General features: G+C 37.5%; 1 protein-coding gene across 4 annotated transcripts in view; it reads right to left on the reverse strand.

Moving 5' to 3' along the window:
* Positions 1-27,542, reverse strand: part of PTAR1 (protein prenyltransferase alpha subunit repeat containing 1) — a 73,981-nt gene extending 46,439 nt beyond the window's left edge. For 2 of the 4 annotated variants that reach the window (XM_053574745.1, XM_053574756.1), the window contains exons 1-3: positions 27,393-27,515; positions 18,912-19,081; positions 5,591-5,657 (exon numbers count right to left, since the gene is read on the reverse strand). In XM_053574745.1, coding sequence (XP_053430720.1) covers positions 5,591-5,657; positions 18,912-19,081; positions 27,393-27,478 — 323 coding nt within the window. In that variant the 5' untranslated portion in view covers positions 27,479-27,515. Of the gene's footprint in view, positions 1-5,590; positions 5,658-18,911; positions 19,082-22,251; positions 22,389-27,392 lie in introns of those variants that run through there. The other 2 variants (XM_053574737.1, XM_053574754.1) reach the window with 2 other exon arrangements.
* Positions 27,543-27,920: the final 378 nt, after the last annotated feature.

Consider the following 27,920-nt stretch of genomic DNA (forward strand, 5'->3'; position numbering starts at 1 on the left):
CTCCACTTCTTGGGCTGAGGCTATTCTCTTGCTTCAGCCTCCCGAGTAGCTGGGACTACAGGCATTTGCCACAACACCTGGCTATTTGTTGTTGTTGTTGTTGTCGTCGTCGTCGTTGCAATTTGGCCAGGGTCAGGTTTGAACCTGCCACCCTCCACCCTCCGTATATGGGGCCAGCGCCCTACTCACTGAGCCACAGGCGCCGCCCCAGAGAACTACTTTTATTATAGTTCACCTGTTTAGATGGATTTAGTTCCTAAATACCATAATACATTTTCTTTCTAAAAGCAATGTACTATTTCTAAACTTTTGATAAGGAAAATAACTTTTTTAATGAAAATACTAAATAATGAGCATAAACACTTTAATTTTATAATCGTTTTTAAATTAGTAACTTTATAAAATAATTTGAGGTAGTATCCAGGTAGTACCCATCCACTTTCATGAATGAATTTATTGACTGCTTTCCTTTCACTGTTTAGGAAACCTAATTGTCATTTTAAAAAATTTTTTTTGATGTAACAGCCAATTGCTTTTGAAGTTTCAGATACTTTTTCTCCTAAAATAATATTAACCCTTTGTTTACACAATAAAGTCAAGATGCCTATGCAGTAAAAAGAGGTAACAAATTGTTCTATGCAATTTTAACTACTCTTTGTAGAGTAGTGTTACTCAAAGTGTAGTGCCTTACATAACATCAGCATCATCTGGTACTTATCTGAAATGCATATTCTCAGGCCTCAGCCCACACCCAATGAATCAGGAACTCAGGTGGGCAAAGCAGTCTGTGTTTTAAAACAAGCACTTCAGGTGACGGACATTAAGTTTAAAAATGCCTACTGCTAAGAATTCATTGTATTAAGCTTTAATTTCTATTTATTAAATTTAAGACCTCTCTCATTATTTATAATTGCCTATCTTTATTTCCATACACAAGAGACAATCAAAATTTTCTTCAGAAAAGAGGGAATCATCTTTTAACTCTTTATGAAGTTTCTTAAATTATGGATACTCTCCTAATTTCTTTATTTCAACAACCAAGTAGTATTTTGGGAAGACATTTTACCCTGAAACAATCTCAATCAATGGTATATATGAAGTGCTTAAGAAGATCACCTGACAGAATAATGGAAAAGGGAGCAAAATTTTAGTATCAATTTAATAAACATTCCTAGGGGGCAGACCTGGTTATTTGTAAAGGTTGGCTATTATTGTAAACAAGTTTTTTAAAGATCACTTTGAAAAGATAGGCAATCGTACACCCTAGTTTTGGTGCATATTCTTTAGTTTTTACCAAATGTCTTGTTTCTATTCTAGGGTTCCCTTCAGGATGCATTACACTGGGTTGTTATGCTCCTCTTGGCTCCTCAGATTTACTTTGTTTTTGATGGTCTTGACGGTTGACAGTACCAGTCAGGTATTTTGTCTGATATTTTTGTTATCATTAGACTGGGGATAAGGGTTTTAGAGAAGAAACTACAGATGTAAAGTGCCACATCCATCACATCACATCAGGGGCACATATTATCAACATGACTTATCACAACTGATATTGATCTACATTATCCTGGCTGAGGGCAGGTTTTTTAATTACTTTTGGATTTTTTTGGGGGGTTGTTTATTTCAGAATATTATGAGGGTATACACATTTTGGTTACATACTTTGCTTTTGTACAGACTGAGACAAAGTGTGCCTTTATCTACATAGTGAATTGTCCCCACTAGGTATGAATTTACCCATTTCCTTCTCTCCCCTGCTACCTGCTTAATTTTCGTTGAGTTTTACTTCTATATGTTGGACGTAAGTGTTGATGGATAGTTCCAATTTAGTATTGAGTATACATGGTGTTTGCTTTTTCATTCTTGCTATACTTCTCCTAGAAGAATATTCTGCAGTTCCAGCCAGGTTGTATCAAAGATACCAGATTGCCATTTTTATGGCTGAGTAGTACTCCATGGCACACCTCTACCACATTTTGTTGATTCACTCACATACTGGTGGGCACATGGGTTGTTTCCACATCTTTGCAACTGTAAACTGTGCTGCTATACCCATTCCAGTACAAGTGTCTTTTTTTTTTATAAAATGACTTGTTTTCCTGTGGGTAAATACCTAATAGAGGGACTGCTAGATCAAATGCAGGTCTACTTTTAGAGTTCTTTGAGGTATCTCAATACTACTTTCCATAAAGATTGTACTAGGCTGCAGTCCCACCAACACAGAAGAGTTTCTTTCCCCTACCCCACATCCATGCCACCATCTAATAGAACCCATTTGCATTTGAGTTAGGTAATACTTCACTGTGGTTTTGAACTGCATTTCCCTGATGATTACAGACATTGAGCATTTCTTCATGCATTTTTTGGCCAATGGTATACCTTCATTTGAAAAGTTTCTATTCATGTCTATTATCCACTTTTTTTTTTTTTTGCTGATTTGCTTGAGTTCTTTGTAGATTCTCGTTATCAGTCCTTTACCAGATGCACACAGCATGCAAGTAACTTCTCCCATTTTGTAAGTTGTCTATTTGCTCCATTGATGATGTCCTTGGCTGAGCAGAAGTTTCTTAATTTGATCAGGTCCCATTTATTTGTTTTTGTTATTGCTTTCACTACTTTTCGGAAGGAGGGAAGTCATTATGATTTTCTGCTTAAGTGCACAGTCTATTCTTAAGAAATATAGAGCTATGTGTCACTTCCTTGTGGGGAAGGTAAATTAATGAGACATCTTTTGTCTCTTGTCTCTCATTCATTCATTCATTCCAGTGTGGATTTATAGACATCCACTTCATACTATGTTACTTATTTTGTTTCTCAAATCATTCCAGCTCTGGCTACCAGAAGCTTTTTTAATTGGCTCTTGCATCCCTTTGACATATGCCCACCAGATTGGTTTTTGAGCACTTTCTGGTTCTACAAGATGCTCTGGGCTCCTCTTGTATACTTCCTGGCCTGGTCCAAGAATCATCTATTTCTAAAACCATTACAGTATTAGACAGAACAATATCATATGGTTCAAACTAATATCTCAATGTTAAAATGAGAAAACTATGTCTTGGAGGAGTTCAGTAACTTGCTCATTTTCCTAACTCAAAGTGTCAAACCTAACATCAAATATACTTAAAACAGTTACCAAATTAAATCAACAGGCTAAAAGCAAAAGACATGAAAGAAATACTGGAGTTTGGTGTCTAGTTGCTCAAAGATGGTTTGCATATTCTAAGTGCATAGACTGATGAAAAATAAAACATTATTATTAAGTCAACCTCTTTCATCAAGTAATTCACCAAATAAGGAGATCAGCTCAAAAACGTAGCCCCTAGGGCAGCGCCTGTGGCTCAAAGAGGTAGTGCGCCGGCCTCCTATGCCAGAGGTGAAGGGTTCAAACCCAGCCCCAGCCAAAAACTGCAAAAAAAAAACATAACCCCTATTTTTGTTTTCCCTAAGACTGTAATAGCCACAAATTGAACTAGAGATGTATTATACCATATTTTAGCAGTTTGAAAAATACAGTCAGAATCACTAAACATCCTCCAGGATAACTGCAGAAGAAATACACCAAGAATTAAACATAAAACAGTGAGTATCTGATTTGCAAAAGAGACTTTCTAGGGTTAGCACAGTTTACTTCCGAAGTTGGTTGGTTTTTGCTCAAAATGTACCCAGGATTCGAGGTTTCCATATGTTAATCAATCTTACTAATACTAATCAAAATTTACTGAAACACGTATCCATGATAAATTTTTTGAAAATCAAGATTCCTTTCCTAAACAACAAAAAACTTTACTAATTATTTTACTAGAATAATTTTCAAGATCACTGTTATAAACATCACTGAAGTTAGATTAATGGAGCAATTTCCTTTCATAAGACCAAATTACATATAATTTTCAAAAGAATCATGAAAAACTCACCTAGTTCAAATCTTTTATTTCACAGATAAAGAAACTAAAACTTTTGAAAAATTAAAAGTTTTGCCTACAGTCAACTGCTGCTTAACTGATGAAAAAGGACTAAGTCTATGAATTATTAAAACTAGGTGCCTGTGGCTCAGTGAGTAGGGCGCCAGTCCCATATGCTGGAGGTGGCAGGTTCAAACCCAGCCCCGGCCAAAAAAAAAAAAAAAACTAGGTTTTCTTCCTATAACTGTCTTATAGAACATACAATGAATGTGTACACATTACAGATACATATGTGTATATATGTGTGTACATTTATACATTTTGCCAGTAAGAATTTTTGGCTGAAGGATTTTCAATTCCTCTCTATTGATTAGTGTGAGATCATGAATAAAAATGGTACTCCCACTTCCCTATTACCCTCATTTCTTTTTCACTGAATTTGATTTGTTTTCAGTGCCCAGTTTGCAAACTGCATACTCATTATGTGGCAGGCACTATAGTTAGATACTAGAGGAAAAAGGAAAAAAAAAATTCATGGTCTTTAAGAGAACTCTCACTTGTAAGTTCATAGTACCTTCCTAAAGTCTCCTTTGCTGATTCTTCCTCATCTTGCAAATGCTAGAACAGTGCTGTCCAACAGAAATATAATGTGAGTCACAAATATGAGCCATATATATGATTTTAAATTTTCTAACAGTTATATTAGAAACCAGTACAGATATATTTTATTTACTTTAATATATCCAAAATGCTATAATTTAAACAAGTAATCAATATAAAATTATTACTGAGATATTCCATTCTGGGGATATTAAGTCTTCAAAATTGGATGTGTAAACTCACTTGCAGCACATCTCAAGGGCTCAATAGCTACATGTGCCTAGTGGCTACTGTATTGGCCTGTGCTGCTTTAGAAAACTGGAGTGTCCCAGTGCTCAGTCTTCACATTGGTTCTCTTCTCTAACTACACCCACTCTTTTGGGGAATCTCAAACAGTTTCATGGTTTTAAACACCATATACAGCCCAAATTTTTATCTGGCCCAGACCTTTTTCCCTCCTTCAGATTAACATACAACTACTTATATATAAACCTAACATGCTTGAAATCAAATTCTTGACCTCTCACCAGCACTCCTTACCCTACCTAAATCTGCTTCTCTTCCAGACATCAGCTTTGCAGTAAATGACAACTCTACCCTTTTAGTTGCTCAGGGCAAAAAACCGAGTCAACCTTGACTCCATTCCTTTTCACTCCACATACTGTGCACTGCATTGTAGTGCATCTCAAACATGGTAACCAATGCCTTATGATCCAACCAATTATGCCCACTGCCTGCTACTCTCCACCTCAAAAAAGGGAAAAAAAATAAAACATGTACTAAACAGTATACTGTAACTCAACATAATTTACATTTTAGCCAAGAAAGTTTACAGAGAACAAACAGAGATGTGCAAAAAGGGGTCCAGTGTTTATAGAGAACAAACAGAGATGTGCAAAATGGGGTCCAGTGTACGTGTTAAATTGTCATGGAGATATTATAAAGAATAGGCAGAAGATACAAGCGTTAGATGCCATAGACATATGGTTTATATTTCATTTTCAAAAAGTTAACAACTCATGGGGCTTATACATCTTCAGAAGTTTGAATGAACTTCACCTAATCACTGATAAAAATGTCACACTTACCTCACATTCCATGCTGTGCTAAAATCTGGGTTTAGAAGCAGCAATGTGCATGTGACATCTATCAATTCTAAAATAAAAGAGAAGTCATAAAAAACAGTCAAAAACAAACAGTTCTACCCTTTAAAGCTTAGCTTCTCTTTTAAAGTTCTTTATCACATTATACTAACATCTTTCACATAATATTAATTGTAATAATACCCTGTTCTAAACTGTCAGGGAAGTGAAAATTAGCCTCAAGACTTTCTCCTCCTTACAATTAAGTATAACTGTTTTGGAAGTTGACAATGAAACAATTTACTATGCCTATAAAGAATTAACTAATTAACCTCTTCATTCTTAGTGGGGTTTGGCAATCATTTTATATTTATCAAGGAAAAGAAACAAAATTTCTATGCTACTATTCATTTAATTCCACAAATATCTTAAGTATGTGTGCAAATTTTCAAAAGAAAAAAAAATCACTCATCTAACCCACTCAACATAATTTATGTACATTCCCCTGCAAAAATTGTCTCTTCTTACGCACAACTTTACATATAGCTATAGCATATGTAATGATACATGATAAATGTACAATTATGTTCTAATTTTTTTCAGTCAGTATTATTTTATATGCATTCTCTTATATTGCTACAGCATGTATTTTCAACAGTTGCACAATAATCTCTTACTTTCATATACTATCATTTATCTTATTTTTTAGGCTATTTCCTTTTACTGTTATAGATAATATTGCTACAAACATTTTTGAATAGATTTGTCTTACAGATGATTTTCTTAAGACATAATTCCTGAAGTAGAAATACAATAGTATGTCAAAAACAATATAAAAACAGTATGGCTCCTACTAAGCATTTTCAAATTGCCCCCTAAATGGACTATATGTACTTATAACCGCCAAGAGTAACAAGAGTATATTATGTCCCTACCAGTGATGTACATTATTACTCTTAAAAAATGAGTGAAGATAAAACAATACACTTTGTTTCTATTTTAATTTGTATTTTAATTTACATTTTTCAATATGCACCTTTTTTTTGAGACAGAGTCTCATTATGCTATGTCGCCCTCAGTAGAGTGCTTTGAGTCGCCCTCACAGCAACTTCGAATTCTTGGGCTTAAGCGATTCTCTTGCCTCAGCCTCCCAAGTAGCTGGGACTACAGGTGCCGCCACAATGCCCAGATATATTTTTGTTATTGTTGTTGTTGCAGTTGTCACTGTTGTTTAGCTGGCCTGGACCTGGTTCAAATCCACCAGTCTTGGTGCGGGTGGGCGCCGTAACCACTGTGCTATGGGCATCAAGCCTAATATGAACATTTTTTTCATTTTTGTTTACTACTTATAGTTCATCTTATGAACAGGCTATTCATATTCATTTGCTATTTATGTATCATGGACTTGACAGAATTCTTATATAGTCAAATTAACCTCCTAAGTCTGTATATAAAAGAACAAAATCAGTAAAATTCAGACATATTGTCTTCGTTTTACTAAAATTGAAAAAAGAATTCTAAGACTATCAATGTAGGCGCATAACACTAAATTAAGAAAACATCAACAAGCTCATATTAGATGCCAAGTAAATAAAATAATAAAGACAATCATTACCACGTGTACCAGGGCATGGTATTAACTGCTTTATTTACATTATTTCATGAATTCTCATAATCATAGCCTAAAACATATTTATTCTACTTTACAGATAGGGAAACTAAGATTTAGGAGAGTTTAAGCAATTTGCCCATAATCACCCAATTAATGTGAGGCATGGTCGACCTCTTGATTGCTTTTAAGCAAATCAGTTGTACTGCAATTGAAATGTCTGTCTACAATAAACTGTAACATTTTCAGTGTTTAAGTAAAAAACTTTTAAAATCTAAGAATAAACACATGTAAATACATCCTATAGTCATTTTAAAACATTCTAGTTCACAACAAAATGAATTATTCTGTTCTTACCATCTTAATGAGAGATAAACATCAATTTTGAGCTCATTATTTCATTACTACTGAGCACAGCAGAACATGCAATACATGAGCAAGGCAGGTAGATCAACACACATTTATTTTTTACCTCCATCCTACTCTTTACAAGCCATTACATGCATAAACAAAATACGCATATAAAGAATAATCTAATTAACCTCTCCATTCTTTTGCTTTCAGCAGTTTTTGGCACTAATTTAATATTTACCAAGGAAACTAAGTATAATGTTCTACACCACTATTCATTTAACAAATATTCCAAGGTTTGTGGACAAAGATGAAACTGGGCCCTGAGGATTGAGAGAATGGATATAATGACAAATAAAGACCTGATTTTGCCGGTTGACCGGTTGACCTCCAGTTGGAGAGAACATGTAGACAAATAGTTGCAGAAAAAAGCAAAATGAAATAACTGTGAAGTAGAAGCATACAACTACATTTTGGAACCCACAATTGCAGCTGCAATTAGCTGTTGTTGGAACACCCTTGGAAAACCGTAAATGAAAAAAAGTGGTAAAGGTACTGCCTTACTATATTGGAAAAATTCCATGGAAAGATAAAAGAAGCATGGAACTTCACACACAGTCTACTCTCAAAGAGATCGTGGGTACCAGAGTGTCACTACAGAACAGGGTGCTGGTGACATATACCAGGAAACAAGGCCTTCTAGAATCTGTTCCCAAACTTCTTATCAGCCAAGCCACCCCTACATTATTTCACATGTTCTGTTCTACCCCAAGTGAACCCCACCAGCTTCTGAACATAGTTCCTGCCAGATTACCTTCTTTTCTCTGAACATAACTCAGGATTTACCCGCTTGGTATCCTTTCTGCCAGAAATATCTTCCCATCTCCAAATATTTAAAAAAATACATATATATTTTTAATTTATCAGGCGCTCTTAAATACCTTTCTCCATAAAGGCTTTCCTGACCTACTAACCTATAAAAAAAAAATCTTTCATCTGACTTTACATAATCTTTATGTGTATCTTACTTATGTAAATATTATCCTCTTATTCACACCATAAATTCCTTGGAAGCAGGTCCTCCCTAAAACATCTTCAAATTATTTACCCACTTGACAAGTTTTGTGGGCATCTATAACAAGCCAGGTACTGATCTGGGTGAAGGTGAGTAAGATATGGTCCCTGCCCAAAAGCAGATCCAAGGAGTCATAAGGGGATATGCATGTCTTAAAACCACAACAGCCAGCTTTGAATACTAGCTCCTCCATTTAAAACCTACAGAATTTAATCTCTTGGGACTTCAGTCTCCTTACCTATGAAATGAAGATAAAACATCAACTTCAGTGTTGTGAGCCACTGCAATATACGACCAAGACATAAATATTTTCAACATCAAGAAAGTTGAAATGACACAGTTGTTCCTACACTAAAACCATCTGAATTTCTAAATTTGTAAAATAAGCAGCAATAACAAAAAGAAAAACCCAGTTAGTAGTCAAGTGGTTGGAATGTGGAAAGTATATTCATGATGGGAAAGCGTCTATAAGTTCTTTTGATATCTACAATTTTTCAAAAAGCCATTATACCACTTGGACTCTCTCTTTCCACATTAAAAGAAAATGTGTGATCAATGGCAATTGCTGTTTGTTTGTACTTGTAACACAATGATCCTCCCTGCAGCCATGAGTAAAGCTAAGTTTAAGACTTCTGTGCCACAGATAACAAAAACACTTAAGTCTCCCTTTTCATTCTGTGTATGTGTGAAGAAAGAGGAAGGCTGAGCGGCTGGATTGCTTGAGCTCACCTGAGCAAGAGTGAGACCTGTCTCCAAAAATAGCCCAGCGGGAGTCTGTAGTCCCAGCTACTCAGGAGGCTCAGGCAAGAGAATCACTTGAGCCCAAGACTTTGAGGTTGCTGTGAGGTATGATGCCATAGCACTCTACGGAGGGCAAGGGTGATAAAGTGAGACTGTGTCTAAAAAAAACCCAAACAAACAGAGCTTCCTTTACTGGCAGGTTTCTCTTAGAAGGACAAAAGTAGTTGCTGAGTTTAGAGGGCAGCTCCACCATTTACTGGGAGTTCTTGGGAAAAATCAATTAATTTCTCTGTGCCTTAGTGTCTTCTTCACATATAAAATGAAGCTATCATAGGGATATCAGATGATTAAAACCCCTGAAGTGTTAGACAGTATCTGACACACAGAAGCACTGAATGGTAATTCCAGTTATAAAGCCTGTATCTCCTAGCCCAATTCCACAAATGATACTCGGAATGGATGCCTCTTAACCATCAGTGGGGCCTAGTGACACTTAAAACTTTGACAAACTACTAAATCTAAAGACCTAAAATAAACATGAACACTCAATAGCTCAGTGTAACTATTTTACTCTCTACATTTCTTCAATTATATACCACTTCCCCTGTAGCTTCACCCAAAAGATATGCATAATCCCTGTAGTCTTTTGAAATTAAACAAATCTCTCTCCAAACAACGGAGTATATACTGGCAAATAAATGCTCCTTTGTTACACACATGTCAACATATGATTAACCCATCATCACATTAAAAGAAGAAAATGAATCAGGGCACATTATATGTAGGAAATTAGCTAAATACCAACTACAACAAGGAGAGGATAAAAGGATGCTATAGAAGTCAGAAAAAAAAAAATCAATACGTTTTCATTGCCACACAGCATTCTAGAAAGAGCCCAAGGCCAGCAGGCACCTGGTAATGGTCACTGTGTTCGACCAGTCTCTCCCAGAGACATGGTGAACACCAGACAGGCCTTACTCATTACAGTACACAGTCACTGATTCAATACCTACACCAAGCTAGAAACTCTTGCTTATCAAACTTTTGTTACTCACCTGACAAATGTTTATTGAACATGTAAGGATGCTAAGCAAACAAAGAAAAGATGAGATATAATCCCTGTTCCTAACAAACTCACAATCAAGCCAGGAAAAAGTTTTTTAAATTATCGACTATGATATAGTATGATGTGTTACTATCATGCAGTCTGAATAAACTACTCCCACAAGAGCACAGAGAGTAATTACTGCTTTCTGAAGCAGTCACAAAGTCCTCACAGTGTTTGTGTGCGCTGGTAAACACACCAAGAGTGACGATGTAAGACATGAACCTGGCCTCAGCAGGGGCATGGAAGTCAGGCAGTAGTGCACAGCAAAGTCAAAGCATGAAATAATACAGCTTGTGGCTGGGAGTATGTATCAAATGGGTTCAAATGAATGTCAAAAAAGCAGCAAAGCAAATCTGATGAGAAGTCCGAATTGACACCTTACCTCAGTGTCTAAAGGCTGTGAAAAGACTGTGATAAATTGGAAGAGACTTGCCCAGTTGAGAAAAGTAGAGCCTGTAAGCCCTGGCAAATTGCTACCATCCAGAAAGCTGTGCACCTAGGCTGCCTGACTTCTCAAGTAAAGACAGACTTCCAGATTTTCATCCTGACTTTAAGCATGCATTCAACTAATTAAAAACTATTTTTAAAACATTATACAAGCCTTAACAAAATGTATCTGTAGACAGGATTCATTCAGCCTGGGGGCTGAGAATCTGCAACCTCTGAAACTGAATATAAAACAAACGGCTCACGTATCTTTACAACCGTTGGGTAAACTGTATCCTGCTCTTTCAGAGATTGATTCACCAGAAATTAGCAGTCATGGCCCATTTCAGTTCGGCCTTCTCCTGCTTTGAGACAACAGCTTTCTCCCAATATTTAAGATATGGTGCTAATATAGACATGTGATAACTCACTGTGATTTAAAAAAACTCTTGTCGGGGGCGGCGCCTGTGGCTCAGTAAGTAGGGCGCCGGTCCCATATGACGAGGGTGGCGGGTTCAAACCAGGCCCCAGCCAAACTGTAACAAAAAATAGCTGGGCGTTGTGGCAGGCGCCTGTAGTCCCAGCTGCTTGGGAGGCTGAGGCAAGAGAATCGCGTAAGCCCAAGAGTTAGAGGTTGCTGTGAGCCGTGTGACGCCATGGCACTCTACCCGAGGGCGGTACAGTGAGACTCTGTCTCTACAAAAACAAAAAACAAAAAAAACTCTTGTCTTGGAGACCGGAGCAAGATGGTGGCTGAGTAACAGCTTCCTTGCAACTGGGCACCATGATTCTGGGGAGACAAGACTCCAGGCATCTCTGGCTGGTTGTATCTGCCTACAATCATCCCTTTGAGGACAAAGGAGTCAGCGAGAGACTTCTGGACTCCAAGAGGAGGACAAAAGCAGTGGAAAACTGGCAAGTGGTTCCGTGAGTTTGTTCGGTCTAATCTCGCTGGCAGCTGTAAGTACAGTAGCAGTGAGACTGCAAACTAGAAAGGCCCTTCCTGTGAGCTGTTCTGGTGTTTTTGGACTTGGTATTCAGTTGAACTACCTTGGGAGAGCTTGGGCAGGAGTTCGGAGAACTTTGGACATTGTCTAGAGCCCCAAAATGAACCGCCGAGCCAGGCGGAGCTAACAGTGTTTGGCTGTGGGGTGTGCGGAGCCATTGGGTCACAGAGCAAGTTTTGGGCGAGAGCTAGTAATCTAGTGACTGAGCAGCCTAAAGGCAGGGACTGAGTCACCTTACAGCCTTAACCCACAAGGGCAGAGTGAGACCAGTTTTGGCACACTGGGTAAGTGGACAGCCACTTCAACAGTGGTCCCAGTGACAAGCGCTTTCCTGGGAAAGCTTCTGCTTAGCGAAGTTTAGAAGTTTAAAGTACCTTTTAAGAGGGCTGAGGAGAGATTTAGGGTCTCCACCCTGCGGGGTTTGAGAAATCAGCAGAGATCTCCAGCTGTATCAACATTGTGATTAACGTTTCATACCCCAGAAGATCACCTGTTGCCCAGACAATATTAAACAAGATACATACATACAGATATATATATATATATATATATATATAGCTTTGTTTTTGTTTTTTTGTTGTTATTGCTTTTGTTGTTTTGTTTTCTAAATTCAACCTTTTCCCTACAGATATTTTTCTTTTTTTCTTTCTTTTCTTTATCCATTTTTCTAGTTTAAATACAATTTCCCATTGTTGCCTTTTTCAATAATTAGAACTTCATTTTTGCTAGTGTTTCTGTCCCTGTTATTTGGTTTTTCCCCCAATTTTATCCTGTAAAGTTTTCTGTTTGCTTTGATTTATAGCATTTTTGTCTTTCCTCTCTACTTGGTGGAGGTGGGGTACTGTGTCCAATCAGGCCAGCAAAGAGCTGCTGACCTCGAGGGAACCACCCAACCAGGCACCCCCAGAGGTTGGGGTTTTTTTAAGGTTGTGTCAAAGTACCCTACTGTACACCTATATTGCTCTGTCTCCCTCTTTCTGTGCCTCTCTTTTTTGGTCAACATTCTCTTTTACCCACCCCATCTCCTTTTGCTTTTTTCTATTCTTTCTTTCTTTTATCCCTTCTTGCTCTTCAACCTTCTCATCCTTCTGGTCCTGTACCCAAAGACTCATCGAAACCGTAGTCCACAGGCACGGCAACTTAAAGAGCAAGAGGAAGTGAAAGGAAAATTAGGGCAAGGAAACAGATAAAAGAAATCACTCATGAGGAAGCATCAGCAGAAAACTCCTGGCAACATGAAGAACCAGTCCAGAGCAACCCCTCCAAGGGACTGTGAGGTAGCTACTGCAGAGGATTCCATCTATAAAGAAATGTTAGACATGAAAAAAAGGGAATTTAGAATACACATGATGAAAACAATGAAGGAAATGACGGAAACAATGAAGGAAACTGCTGATAAAGTGGAAAATAACCAAAAGGAAATCCAAAAACAGAATCAAATAAGAGATGAAAAATATGAAGAATACAGAAAGGATATAGCGGAGCTGAAGGAACTGAAGCAGTCAATTAGGGAACTTAAAGATGCAATAGAAAGTATCAGCAAAAGGTTAGGCCAAGCTGAAGAAAGAATTTTGGAGGTAGAGGACAAAGTTCTTGAGATAACTCAGATAAAGAGGCAGAAAAGAAGAGAGAGAAAGCAGAATGTTCACTGTCAGAATTATAGGACTTTATACAAGTTATAGGAATCCCAGAAGGGGAAGAAGAATGCCTCATGGGAATGGAAGCCATACTAGAGAATATTATAAATGACAATTCCCCACATATCACCAAAGATTCTGATACACTCCTTTCAGAGGGATATCGGAACCCAGGTCGCCTCAAATCTAACCGAGCTTCTCCAAGACACATTGTGATGAACCTATCAAAGTCAAGACAAAAGAAAAGATTCTGCAAGCTGCCAGGAGTAAGCGCCAGTTGACCTATAGGGGGAAATCCATCAAGGTGACTGCAGATTTCTCTAATAAAACTTTCCAAGCAAGAAGACAATGGTCATCTTCCTTTAATCTACTTAAACAGAACAATTTTCAGCCCAGAATTCTATATCCTGCTAAGCTGAGCTTCAAAATTGATGGAGAAATCAAATCATTTACTGACATACAAACATTGAGGATTCACCACAACAAGACCAGCTCTACGGGAAATACTTCAACCTGTTCTACACACTGACCATCACAATGGATCAACAGCAAAGAACTCAGAAATTAAAGGACAGAACCTAACTTCCACACTGATGCAAAAGATAAAACTAAGCAATGGACTCTCACAAAATAAGAGGAATAGAACACTACCACACTGATCAATTATCACAATAAATGTTAATGGCTTGAATTCCCCACTGAAGAGGCATAGATTGACTGGATTAAAAAACACAAGCCATCCATTCTCTGTCTTCAGGAAACACACCTGGCTTCAAAAGACAAATTACAACTCCGACTTAAGGGTCGGAAGCCAATTTTTCAGGCAAATGGAATTTCAGAAGAAAAGAGGAGTTGCAATCTTATTTTCAGATACTTGTGGATGTAAAGCAACAAGTCAAAAAAGACAAAGATGGTCACTTTATATTGGTCAAGGGAAAAATACAATAAGAAGACGTTTCAATTTTAGATATTTATGCACCCAACTTAAATGCTCCCAGATTCTTGAAACAGACCTTACTCAGTCTGAGCAATATGATATCCGGTAATACCATAACAAGAGGGGACTGCAACTCTCCTCTTAAAGAGCTGGACAGATCCTCTAAACAGAAATTAAACAAAGATATAAGGGAATTAAATGAGATCCTAGAACAACTGTGCTTGATAGACACATATAGAACACTGCATCCCAAAGATAAAGAATGTACATTCTTCTCATCACCCCATGGAACATTCTCCAAACTTGATCATATCCTAGGCCACAGAACAAACCTCAACAGAATCAAAAGAATTGAAATTTTACCTTGTATCTTCTCAGACCATAAGGCACTAAAGGTGGAACTCAACTCTAACAAAAACATTCAACCCCACACAAAGGCATGGAAATTAAACAACCTTCTGTTGAACGACAGATGGGTGCAGGAAGAAATAAAACAGGAAATCATTAAGTTCCTTGAGCGTAACAACAATGAAGACACAAGCTACCAAAACCTGTAGGATACTGCAAAAGCAGTTTTGAGAGGAAAATTTATCGCTTTGGATGCCTACATTCGAAAAACAGAAAGACAGCGCATAAACAAACTCACAAGCCATCTGATGGAATTGGAAAAAGAAGAACAATCTAAGCCTAAACCCAGCAGAAGAAAAGAAATATCCAAAATCAAATCAGAGATTGATGAAATTGAAAACAAAAGAATGAGTCAGAAAAATCAATGAAATGAGGAGTTGTTTTTTTGAAAAAAATAAATAAAATAGATAAACCTTTGGCCAGACTAATTAGAAATAGAAAAGTAAAATCTCTAGTAACCTCAGTCAGAAATGATAAAGGGGAAATAACAACTGATGCCATAGAGATACAAGAGATCATCTCTGAATACTACCAGAAACTCTATGCCCAGAAATTTGACAATGTGAAGGAAATGGATCAATATTTGGAATCACACCCTCTGCCTAGACTTAGCCAGGAAGAAATAGAGCTCCTGAACAGACCAATTTCAAGCACTGAGATTAAAGAAACAATAAAAAAATCTTCCAACAAAAAACAATGCCCTGGTCCAGATGGCTTCACACCACAATTCTACCAAACCTTCAAGGAAGAGCTTATTCCCGTACTGCAGAAATTATTCCAAAAAATTGAGGAGGAAGGAATCTTCCCCAACACGTTCTATGAAGCAAACATCACCCTGATACCAAAACCAGGAAAGATCCAACTAAAGAGGAGAATTTCAACCAATTTCACTCATGAATATAGATGCAGAAATTCTCAACAAAATCCTAGCCAATAGATTACAGCTTATCATCAAAAAAGTCATACATCATGATCAAGTAGATTTCATCCCAGGGATGCAAAGCTGGTATAACATACGCAAGTCCATAAACGTTATCCACCATATTAACAGAGGCAAAAATAAAGATCACATGATCCTCTCAAGAGATGCAGAAAAAGCATTTGATAAAATCCAGCATCCTTTTCTAATTAGAACACTGAAGAGTATAGGCATAGGTGGCACATTTCTAAAACTGATTGAAGCTATCTATGACAAACCCACAGCTAATATTTTACTGAATGGAGTAAAACTGAAAGCTTTTCCTCTTAGAACTGGAACCAGACAAGGTTGTCCTGTCACCTTTACTATTCAACATAGTGCTGGAAGTTCTAGCCAATACAATTAGGCAAGACAAGGAAATAAAGGGAATCCAAATGGGAGCAGAGGAGGTCAAACTCTCCCTCTTTGCTGATGACATGATCTTATACTTAGAGAATCCCAAAGACGCAACCACAAGACTACCGGAAGTCTTCAAAAAATACAGTAATGTCTCAGGATATAAAATCAATGTCCACAAGTCAGTGGTTTCGAGGTATAGTATTTTCATGAAATAACTTTTTTCCCTAATATTTGTCTTCTAACTGCTTCAGTTCATAAATCTGGCAGAATATTCTTATATTAGTCAGCACTTTCAGGTATCTTTTGCCAAACTAGAAGGTCACTTCCTTCTTTTTATTGATTAACATATACAACCTGAGTAGTATGTGACACCACAGCAACCTATGCACTCAATTATGCTCTCCCCACTCTCTTCCCAAAAGTGAAATTGAAAACTGCTTCCATGAGGGTATGTAGGTTAGAACGATGATTTTCTTTCTTTTGAGACAGAGTCTTATCATGTCATCCTTGGTAGAGTGCCGTGGCATCACAGCTCACCGCAACCTCAAACTCTTGGGCTTAAGAGATTCTCTTGCCTCAGCCTCCCAAGTAGCTGGGACTATAAGCACCTGCCACAACACCCAGCTATTTTTTTGTTGCAGTTGTGTAGCTGGCCCAGGCTGGGTTTGCACCTGCCACCCTCGGTGCAGGTGGCTAGCGCCATAACCACTGTGCTATGGATGCCCAGCCTAGAACAGTGATTTTCAACTGGTGTGCCACAGTGCACTGGTGTGCCATGAGAGGACAGCAAAAATTTTTAAAGATCATGAATTATTTTCGGTAAAAGTTCAAAGCACAGTAACTTTATTCTTTACTTTTTTAAAAAATCAATTTAAATGTGCTGCAGAAGTTTAACTATAGGTTCAAGTGTGCTGCGAGAATAAAAGGTTCTAAAACTGTGTTACAATAAAATCAAAAGCTAGCTGCATCAGAATTCAAAGTTTAGATGCCAGCTATTCATGAGTGAGCGTAACCATTTCATCTTCTGCATGGGTCTGCTGGACCTATTAAGACTAAATCTACATGAGTGGGGAAAACACAGCAAAGCCCTAGTATGTTGTCCCAGAGGACAAGAAACAGGGAACTGGAAGGCCACAGTAAGATGGGTTGAGTTAGGTACCTGAAGCTTTTCATATTCCAAAATTCTTATAGTTCCTTCTCTTTAACATAATCATTTTATCTCCCTGCTAAAGTCAGTTATGCATTGGCTCAGTTATACATTTCAGTGTACCAGGCCACAAACAATACAGCTTCATTGGGTAAAAAATAACTTGATGGATTCATATGTTGTTACTTTTTACCCCAGTGTTACTGAAACCTAAGACATAATGACAGAATGGAGAATCAAAGAGAGACTTAACAACAGATAAATACCCTTAAGTTTATGCCTAACTTATGTCTTAAAGTTTACGCCATAAACTTAGGCACAGCATTCTAATTAAGAAATATATGTCAGAAGACTAAGTTTAACAATCACACACAGAAAATAGAAACCATTGCTCATTAAATTTTCAAATCAGACTCCTTTTCCATGCTCTAAATAGGGAAAAGTGCTATTAACCTATCACGGCAGAATGTTAAGCAAACAACTTAGAGAGAAATTCAAGGAAATCAACATGCAATACCTTTGGCAACACTCTTCTCCATAGCTCCCACCCGCAAAGAGACTGTCACTCAAGTGCAAGCTACTTGAATACAAGAACCATGCATTATTCATCTTTTTTCCCCCAAAGTACTCAGAACAGCTTCTGGTATGAGTAGGCCCTGGGTAATGGCTACTAAACTGGCAATTAAAATTCTCTAGGAAACTATGGTTCTTATTGAAAATTAGTCTCTGGAAATATTAAGCACTTCTAAAGGTACTGCTTTATGTGGGAAGGGGAAGAAGATCTACAAAAACAGCAGAGGACATAGTCTTAGACCAGGACTCTCCCCAGAAGTGAGACCTGAGGTGAGCTTAAAATGATGAACAGAATTTGTGCACATGGAGGCACACTAAGGAAAGAAACCAGGAAGAATGACTGGGGGTTGTTTGATGTAGTAAAGAACTGTTTCAGAGGAATTTCTCAAAGAAGTGAATGCTGGGATGGATTTCTTTTGCTCATTTCAGGGCAGAAACAGGGCACAAAGAGCCAAAGCTTCAATTTGGATTCACAGCGCAATGGCACATTCATAGATCACAAGGCTGGTTCACAGTACAACTACCACTATCATGCCCTTCACCTCATTTAGAGTGCTACAAAAATGAGTTCTATTGGTGATAAAATACTAAAGGTTTAGAAATCAGAGACTGAGCCTATAGGGACTAGAGTCCTCTTCACTGACGTTCTAACTTTTTTAAAGCCTTCATTAGGATGTTTCATTTGAATAAAATCTTACAAATGACCCCCAATAATAAACAGATAAAATCAGAACTGTTCTGGTTGCAAGAGGAGACCTGGAATCCTGCTTTAGCCATTTCCATATAATCACTATGGACACAAAATTTGAAAATTATACCTCCAGTCCAAATGCCTTCAATAAGCAGAAAGGTTAAGCATCTACCTACCCAGGCAGTGAAGGAAGCATCAGAACTAAAACCCAGGGATGCTAACACCGAGATAAAGGCTCTTCCTACTGTATCCCACATTGCTTCTAAAATCCAAAGTAATTAGATATTGTTCATACTTACCATCTCTGTTCAGCCATTGTTTTCTCATTCTATACAAAAGGAGCTTGTTGTGGACGTATGGTAAAAGGAACTTGACACACCAGCTCTCCACACCAAGTTTGTTTTCAATCAGGACTATGGGACTCCGGTTATATCTAGCTTCAGGACATGGGATCAGCCCAATTTCATCTCTTAATATGTAAAACAAACAAACAAAAAAAGAATTAAAGTAAGAATACTTGCCTTTCCAATAATATTCTATTCCTTGCCTTTTCAAAAATTTTCTAATCCCACAGAACATTTTTTAAAAACTCACACATTTCCTTTCCTTAAAATATCTGTTTATGGGTGGCGCCTGTGGCTCAAGGAGTAGGGCACCAGTCCCATATGCCGGAGGTGGCAGGTTCAAACCCAGCCCCGGCCAAAAACCACAAAAAAAAAAATAAAAATAAAAAAAATTTGTTTACTTACTAGAATTGTAAAAATTAAGAAAAAAGAAAAAAACTAGTTTGTTAACACTGGCAAAAGCATGGGAAAACCAGTATGTTGTGCTCTCTGTTGATGGGAGTAAAAACTGGTCTTAATCTTTGAATGGAAAAGTATCTTTCAAAATTTTAAATGCACTTTGATCCAGCAATTCAAGGGCTTGGAAAGGATCCTATGCCAAAATATATGAATTAGATGTTTACTGCCATATTACAACAAAACTAGAAATAATCCTGTAAAATAAACCTGGCTGATCCATGTGATTGAGCAAAATACCGAGGTAGTTCTGCATATGCTGATATGGAAGGTCACTAGTACATTAAATGAGGAAAAAAGCAAATCACTGAACACAGTGTATAGCAAAAAGCTTCTGTACAATTTCTTTACAAGATATATAGATGCAGTAACAATTTTTTGAGGGATGATAAGAAACTTTTAGCAATAGAAAGGAAGAATTTTATTTTTATAGACTTTAAATTGTCTAATCACTTGTATGCATTATTTCTATTTTTATGAAATGTCAACAAATGTGTTTATGCTTGTCTGCTAATAAATGTATGTGAAGCAGAAACAAATTAACTGTACTTCAGTCAGTGAAATCTTGGGCTATTTTTTTCTTTTTCAAACATTATTAAATTTAAAAAGCCACCCTAATCAATGTTAAAAAACACAAAATACATTTTCAGAATTGGTAATTTTCATCTGTGGTAGCATCTATATCCCTCAATCCATATCCATTTAAGCTAAAAATTTATATAATGGCAGAGATTTAATAAACAATCTGTAGGGCATCAGACTTACATATGAAATGAATTAGCAAACATAAAAATGTTTTTGCAAAATCTACACATGCCTTTCAACTATAAAAGAAGTTATAATTATTGCATACATGAAGCATCCTTTTCCAAACAGAATGTCCTGTTTAATGAATAACAAGAAATCTTTTAATAAGAGTAGATGAAATAAGACTTTTAAAGTGTCAATATACATTTTTTAAAACAAGTCTTCAGAAAACAAAATAAAGAATAAAGTTTTCAGAGTTTGTGTGTGACTTTATCTATTATGTCACTGGGATTCCCTTGCCAAGAAGACAGCAGTTTGACATGCAAACAAAGGGGAAACTTGTTCAATTAAAAGTTACAAAAAAATACCTGTTTCTTATTAGGCCACCATCACAAATTGGTAGAATTGTGAATCTAAAATAAACTCTCTCCTGGAAACTCTAAACTGAATAGCTCAGAGATAATCTACTTTTTACTGATCACTTTATTAGTGAATTAGGGATATATCGAAAAACAAGGGTACCCCAGGGGTTGCAAATTACTAACAATTCTTTCAAGCTATTGTAACTATTTTAACTCTCACATAGATTTGGGACCTAAGTCTTCTTTGGGTTGACAATTGGGTCAGCTCACTTCATGGTGTTTCAATATATTAATACCGTGTCAATACTGTCATATATTAGCTGAGTAGCTACAATGCACTGGGTACTTTGTTAGGTTCTAAAAATACAAAGATGAATAAAACAAAATAGTCTTAGACTCAAAGAACTAAACAGATTTACGGGGAGTTGCGTCAATATCTATACTAAAATGTTATCATTTTAACATTCCAGTAATAAAGTTCTGAAGGACAAATGGGGACAATGCTGGAGAACACCTGAGGTCAAAGCCTAGTATTTCAAAATATTGTTTTGTATTTTTAGTTCGTGATATTGACCTGAAATCTAATTCACTATTAGAAAAACTATATGCATCTATCTATACATGACTAATTATTAACAGAATCTCTGGAATTTTCTGGTGTTCATATTTTACTATCTAAAGAACATTTAAAAAATAAATTTAGTTTTTTAAAAAAACACTCAATTATTATTTCAGGATATTCTGTTCTCTGAGATCTAATAACCACTTACAACACTTGAACGGATTGCAAGAGTCAACAATATAAATGTTATAGTAACAAGAATAAAAGAATCTTGGCTATGGGGTATGGACTGTTTTGGTGATGTAGAGGAGGCTTAAACCTGTTTTGTTCACTAGTTAAACTAGAATTAAAATGTCCAACTAATAATTTGGTACCTAAATTACAGGAAAGAGCCATCTGCACAATTAAAAAAAATACTGCTTTGGTTGGCTACTGTTCTTTTAAGAAATGCTTTTAGGGCGGCGCCTGTGGCTCAGTGAGTAGGGCGCCGGCCCCATATGCCGAGGGTGGTGGGTTCAAACCCAGCCCCGGCCAAACTGCAACAAAAAATAGCCGGGCGTTGTGGCGGGCGCCTGTAGTCCCAGCTGCTCGGGAGGCTGAGGCAAGAGAATCACGTAAGCCCAAGAGCTGGAGGTTGCTGTGAGCTGTGTGATGCCACGGCACTCTACCGAGGGTGGTACAATGAGACTCTGTCTCTACAAAAAAAAAAAAAAAAAAGAAATGCTTTTAAAAAAGAAGAATGCCATGAATACACCAGGTATTCAATAACTGCTTACTGAAAGGCTGATTATCCTTGCACTTCCATAATAATATTCAAATAAATAGTTTTCAAAGGTTATTACTTCTTTACCTCTGATTTTCTACTATGCCGTATGTTGAAAACGGCATGGGTCCAAGTCCTGGATGAATATGCAGATATACAGATATATGTATATATATGTACATATAAACATCTCCTGTCATTTTGGCCTCTACAGACCTCAGTTTCCTCATCTGTAGAATGTTGGAATCGCCAGTAAGGGAATTCCAGTAAGGAATTATATCTCTAGTAAGGGAAAAGAGCTGGATCTGAACCAACTTTCAAATTTTATGATATTTTCAAGTAAGGAGAATACAAACAGTCGTAACAGAAAATGTAAAGCTCTATAGAAAACACACACATACATACATGAAAAGAGAGGTAAGTGGGACGCAGGGACAAAAGCACTTGACACAAAGTCCAGAGTTCTAGTCACTCTCCATTCTACCACTCACAGTCAACGTCAAGTTTCAAGTCACCAGCAATCTGTATCCTCTGAAACAAAGAATAATACTTCCCCTGCCTGTTAAGGAAAACAAATAATGCAACGTGAAGAATGTGGTAAGCTCAAAAGTACTAGGCAAAGATGAAGCATATCATTATCAGTTCATTTAAAAGCCTGAGATAAGCCAGTAAAATTCCTTGGTTGACAGATAACGAAAAGCTGAGGCAGTAGCCTTTGTCAAGTTATGTGCCTCTTTGATACAGTGTTTTGCTGCTTCCTAAAAAATATAACATGTACTTCATAAAGACAGGTAGGTCAGTAAGCTTCCACAAAACAGTGCATTTGACTTCAGACTTCTGTGCCTAGTCCCTTAGGTCATAGTCCACTTTTTTCCAGACAATTTAGAATAGGATTTCAGAATCATTTTAAAATTGGAAGGGACCTCATTCTTCCAGTCTCTCATTTTATCAGATGAGGAAACTGAGGTCCAATGAGGTTTAAGGGGATTACCTCAGGTCATATTACCAGCAGCTAAGTTAAGAATCTAGGCCTCCTAATACTTAGCCCAAACCCCTTGACATTAGAGTGAAGAGCAAAATGGGAGTCAGATCAATTCCTTCTAGATTTCTGTCAATTTAAATTCTAATTTCATACTTTAAAAAGTTGGAAAATTCAGGGAAAAAACTTAAAAAACCATTTATCACCCATTATACTGTTTGGGATTACATCCTATTTTCTAAGTATTTTACAAAAGTGTGATCATTTTGGACATACTCTTTTATAATATCTAACCAAAAAAAAAAAAAAAAAACCAACTTAGTGACTCACATTAAACATTTTCCTATATAATTAATTTGGATATTTTTAATGGTTACAATGAATATGTTATAAATATCAAGTACATCTCCAATTATTTCCTTATTAGTTTTGTAAGAATAAGTTTTGACCTTTTCCACCATCATTAAATTTCATTCTTTTACATTGTTAGGTTTCTGGCCATTTATATTCCTGGTATTTAAGAAAGTACTCAAGTAGATGCTTCTACTACCAAGAAAGTCACAGGATAGGTAAAGAAATGAAGGTTTGGGACAGTGAGCAAATTCTGATTAATCATGCTCACTTTTTAGGTTACCTTCATGAGACACTTCAAAGGCACAGCAACATGTGCCTTTAATTAAGATCATACACAGCATGATACATCTCTTTGAGTGTCTCAGTTCACAATGGGGATCCACTGGCTTCCCAATGAAGTTCAAGATTCGTATAGTACTGATATTGACTTTGCGCCTCAATATTTAGAGTTTCTCTCACCTGTACTTTTCAGATACATCAACAATTAGGAAAGAGACACTTATTATTTATAAAAGTAGTATTAACCAGATTCTCTTTTAGGATGGAGAGATGGTCCCCAAATACTAAGACTGAATGCTATACTGTGGGGTAACTGAACAGAAAATAGACCAAGGATTCAGGAAATGCTAAAAATCTTTAAAATTTAATAGTTGTTATTTTGGTTTTGCTGCTCCCCTAATTGGAATTCTTTCTAGAATGACAAAAATTAGTAAAATATCTAACTGAACTGACCCTTCTTACATATTGATGATTAAAATTATACCGGTGATCAGATATGCCAGAAACCACACAAGCTTCCTCTTTAATTCTAATGACTACCAATTTCGTGTATCAATGAAATATTAGACCTTATTTAGAAAAAGGCTACACAAATCACTACTGTCCATTGTTTACTATATGCCATGCTCACTGTTAGATTTTACATACATTATTTCATTTATTCTGCACAACAATCTTTCAGAGAAGGAATTTTAACCCTAGACTGAATGAACAAAAAGTATTCTCTAAGTACACCAAGACAGTGACAAGCCAAGATGCAAATCTAGGACTGTCAACCTCTAAACCGAAATCTTTACAACTATACTATGCTATTGTTAAAAAATCAAGTACAAGAAGCTCAGTAGACTCCACAGCTTCCTATTCTTTCAGTGCAATTTTCAGATAATCTAAAACTGCCTTTTATTATATCCTTAGTCAAAAGCTTTCACTGGGGCCTACCCACTGCCTAGGAAGCGTACTTCCCTGAGCCAACTCTTCTTTATCCCTCATGTCTCAACTGAAATGCGATTTCCTCAGAAACAACTACCCTGACTTCGTAATCTAAATTAGGCCTCCCTGTTATTATTATTATTCTTCATTCAAAGTACCCTTTTTACCGTTTCTGGCTCTTATTTGCATTAGGTACATTTCAAGTGTTCAATAACTACTCTGGGCTAGTGGCTACCATATTGAACATCACCATAGAAATTTCTGAGCATCATACAGTGAAGTCCTTTCTGAGGAAATAGCATTTCAGTTGAGACATGTGGGATAAAGAAGAGTTGGCTCAGGGAAATATGCTTCCCAGGCAGTGGGTAGGTCCCATATACGTATGAGGATCATACCTATAATACCTCATAAACACTGAGAGTCCAATAAGTACTTAGTAGATTAATAAAAAATAAGTTGCTGGATAAAAGAACTTTAACATGACCCTAATTATATTTTAAACAGTTGTCTTCCACATTAGCATAGGGTCTATACATTAAGTTAATGCCTGTTCTTAGACTTGTCTAAGACAATTCTAACAGCACACCATATAAATAACACTTGTATTTTATTACCAAGTTATAAGGTGCTTCTCATTTGGCCAGTATATTTTTGATGAAGAACAAAGAGATTCATGTTAAGTCTAACATTTATCTAGTGGCAAGTAAGTACCCACTGTGATTTTCCTCATTTCTCATCAGTCTCACAAGCTCAAGATGAAGCTAAGGCTAAGAGGGGTATCTACTCACATTGAACAGTAACAAAACACATCTCATTCACTGTATGTATCTTCAACTGCTTCTGGCTAGATATTTCTACATACATAAAGTCAATGTACATATTTAATAGAATAGATGCTAGCTAATAAAATCACTTGTGTTTGGAAAAAAGAGGAAAAAATTAAAAATAAAAAACTTATCTCACTGAAAGTGTAATTAGATACAGTAAAGTTAGCCATTTAATTTAAAGATACTGCCTTTTTCCCCTTTTAATTTAAAAAAACACTATTTTGGGAGTAAAAGCACTAGATTAGAAGATGTATGGGCAATTTTGAAAAGCCCAAATTATAAGACATTTTAAAAGATGCACAGTAATATTAATGAAGATAGTTTTACAATATGGGATATATACTAAAATACAGCTGATGACTAATACTAAATAATAGTTAAGTCATTTAAATGTTTCAGACCTATATAACAAATCACTTAAAATTATTTCAATGCCCAGCTTAATCTCAAACTTACATCCTGAATGATCCAAATGCTTATTAATAATTATAAATTAAAAGAAAATTGATTAATGTGATTTCACAGTAAAAATAAAGATCAAAGGAGTGCCATTAAAGTCCTTTAAGAGTTCTGATAAGTGTCATCCAAAACTGGGACATGTTCCAAACTGCACCGTGTCAACCTGCCAAGCCAATGAACATTCAATCTTAGTTTCTTCAAATATGAAATAATGACGCTCTTTCTTAAGATGATTACCACATTTTTATTAGACTGCTAACCTCTGCTGTAATTTCTTTTAGAAAAATAACACCAAAGATGAAAAAATAGGCCTTTCATTTGTTCAACTTTTTTTGAGGATGTCTCTTATTTGCACTAAGGCTCCCATTCTCAAAAAAGAACTGATACACAAAGCATCAAAGCATTCTTTAGAAGGCCCAGCAACCACTAGGGATACTGCCAGGAAATCATTCCAAACACTCTCATTTTGAAAAAGGCAAGCAGTCATAAGGGAAGGGAAGTGGATGCTGTCAAAGGCGGCAGGTGTGTTCTGAGATCAGCAGTGTTTTGGTTTTTAATGAGGCACAGTAGCAGATCTCCAATTGTGTACCACAAGGGAGCAAGAAATATGAGGGCTTCTTTTATAATCATCACCTTGGAGGAAGAAAACACTTTAAAATGTAGGTCTGGCCACTCTTTCAGGCAGAAAAGCTAAAGGGGTTAGAATGCATAAGAAAATTATTCATGTGTTTCAATCCAAAGAAGAAAATATTAAAAATAAACTCCAAAAACAATTAGATAAAGTGAAAATAATGCAAAACTGGATTCCATGTTTCTTTCCTTTGGGGAGGAGTAATGGGAAAGGAGTTACATTCTTTCTTCTTCCTTCCTCCCTTTCTATGATGTAGATCTCTCTGTTTCTCTCTCTCTCTATCTCTCTCTCTCTTCTTTTTCACTAGTTACATAAAAGCAGAAGTGTCTGTCAAAATACAGATTCTTATGGTATCTTCCCAGAGTAAAGGGGAAAGTAAGATTACATGTGTCAGTCCCATAGTGTTCTGTTGAAGAGGGCAGCAGTGTTGGGATAAAAGTTTATATGCTCCCTGTAACTATGAATCAACTTATGCTAGAAAGTGTCGAGTTTTCACATGCTTTACCCCAGACCCCACAATGTGCCCACAGAAACTTCTGCCGAGAACGCTTTTCACCTTCAAAACACAAGTATCTTATCTGAGTCACTTTACAATCGTGTAATGAGTGAAGAAAAGTCAAAACCTCAAACTACCTTTTGATAGTAAACTGAAGGGTTTTGGTCCCTTAAGAGGATCGTGTAACCCCTTCTTGCCATCTTCAAGAGTTGAGTTTCCAGAGCATACAGACTCACGGTGTTGTGCGTGCCCATAGACCTTAAGCAGATGTCGGATAGGGACCTACGGAGTTAGTCTTTGGAGTTTCGTGAACTCCTTGGAAAGGGTAGGGAGGGAGAGCGAAACGAAGTCGTTCCCATTTGAATTTCCGAGGTCACTTCCAGCTACTCGCCCGCAAGCGTGTCCCAGTAGCGGAAAGCCAGCCCTGCGGCAGCAGACAACGGTCCGCCCCGACCTCTCTCTGCCTCCGCCGGAGAAGGGCGCGAGGGCCAGGACCTGCGGTCAGCCCGCCGCCCGAGGTCGGAGCGAGACTCGGGCCGGCCCTCGCCCACCCCCGAAGACCCCCGGAGGCGGCTGAGGCTTGCGACTCACATGTGCGGGTTCCTCCTGAAGGCGTTGGTGATGTCCTTCACCACCCGCTGCACCAGCACCGCCACCTCTTCGCTGGTCTCGGCCATGTTGGCGCTGGCCGCGGCGGCTCGGGCGCGCCGCCGGAGTTCCGCGGGGAGCGCGCGCGCGTGCGCTGGTTTGGCCGCGCCCCCACCTCCGCTTTGGCCGTCGAGCACTTCCGGGTCAGCCTGCTGCTGGCGGGACTTGGCGCTTACCGGGGTTGGTGCCAACCTTGCGGGTCCCAGGGGTTTGCCTCGGCGCCGGTAACAGAGGTTCTCAGCGACGGAGAAGACGCTGCAGGTTCATTTGAAAAGTTACTTGAGGCCGCTGATTTTATTATTTAATTTTTAGTCTATTCGGAACCGAGGAGGGAGGGGTCCTGGAGGCACTCCCCGAGTGCCAAAACCTGCCTGAACCCCCTAAGCAGGTTCCCGGGAATTCCAGGAGGAAAGTTGAGTTGGTAGCGCGGGCCTCTTGAACAGTTTGTCCCTTAGCGTTTTGAGAACTTGG

Source organism: Nycticebus coucang, chromosome 2, assembly GCF_027406575.1.
Source record: "Nycticebus coucang isolate mNycCou1 chromosome 2, mNycCou1.pri, whole genome shotgun sequence".
Taxonomy (NCBI): domain Eukaryota; kingdom Metazoa; phylum Chordata; class Mammalia; order Primates; family Lorisidae; genus Nycticebus; species Nycticebus coucang.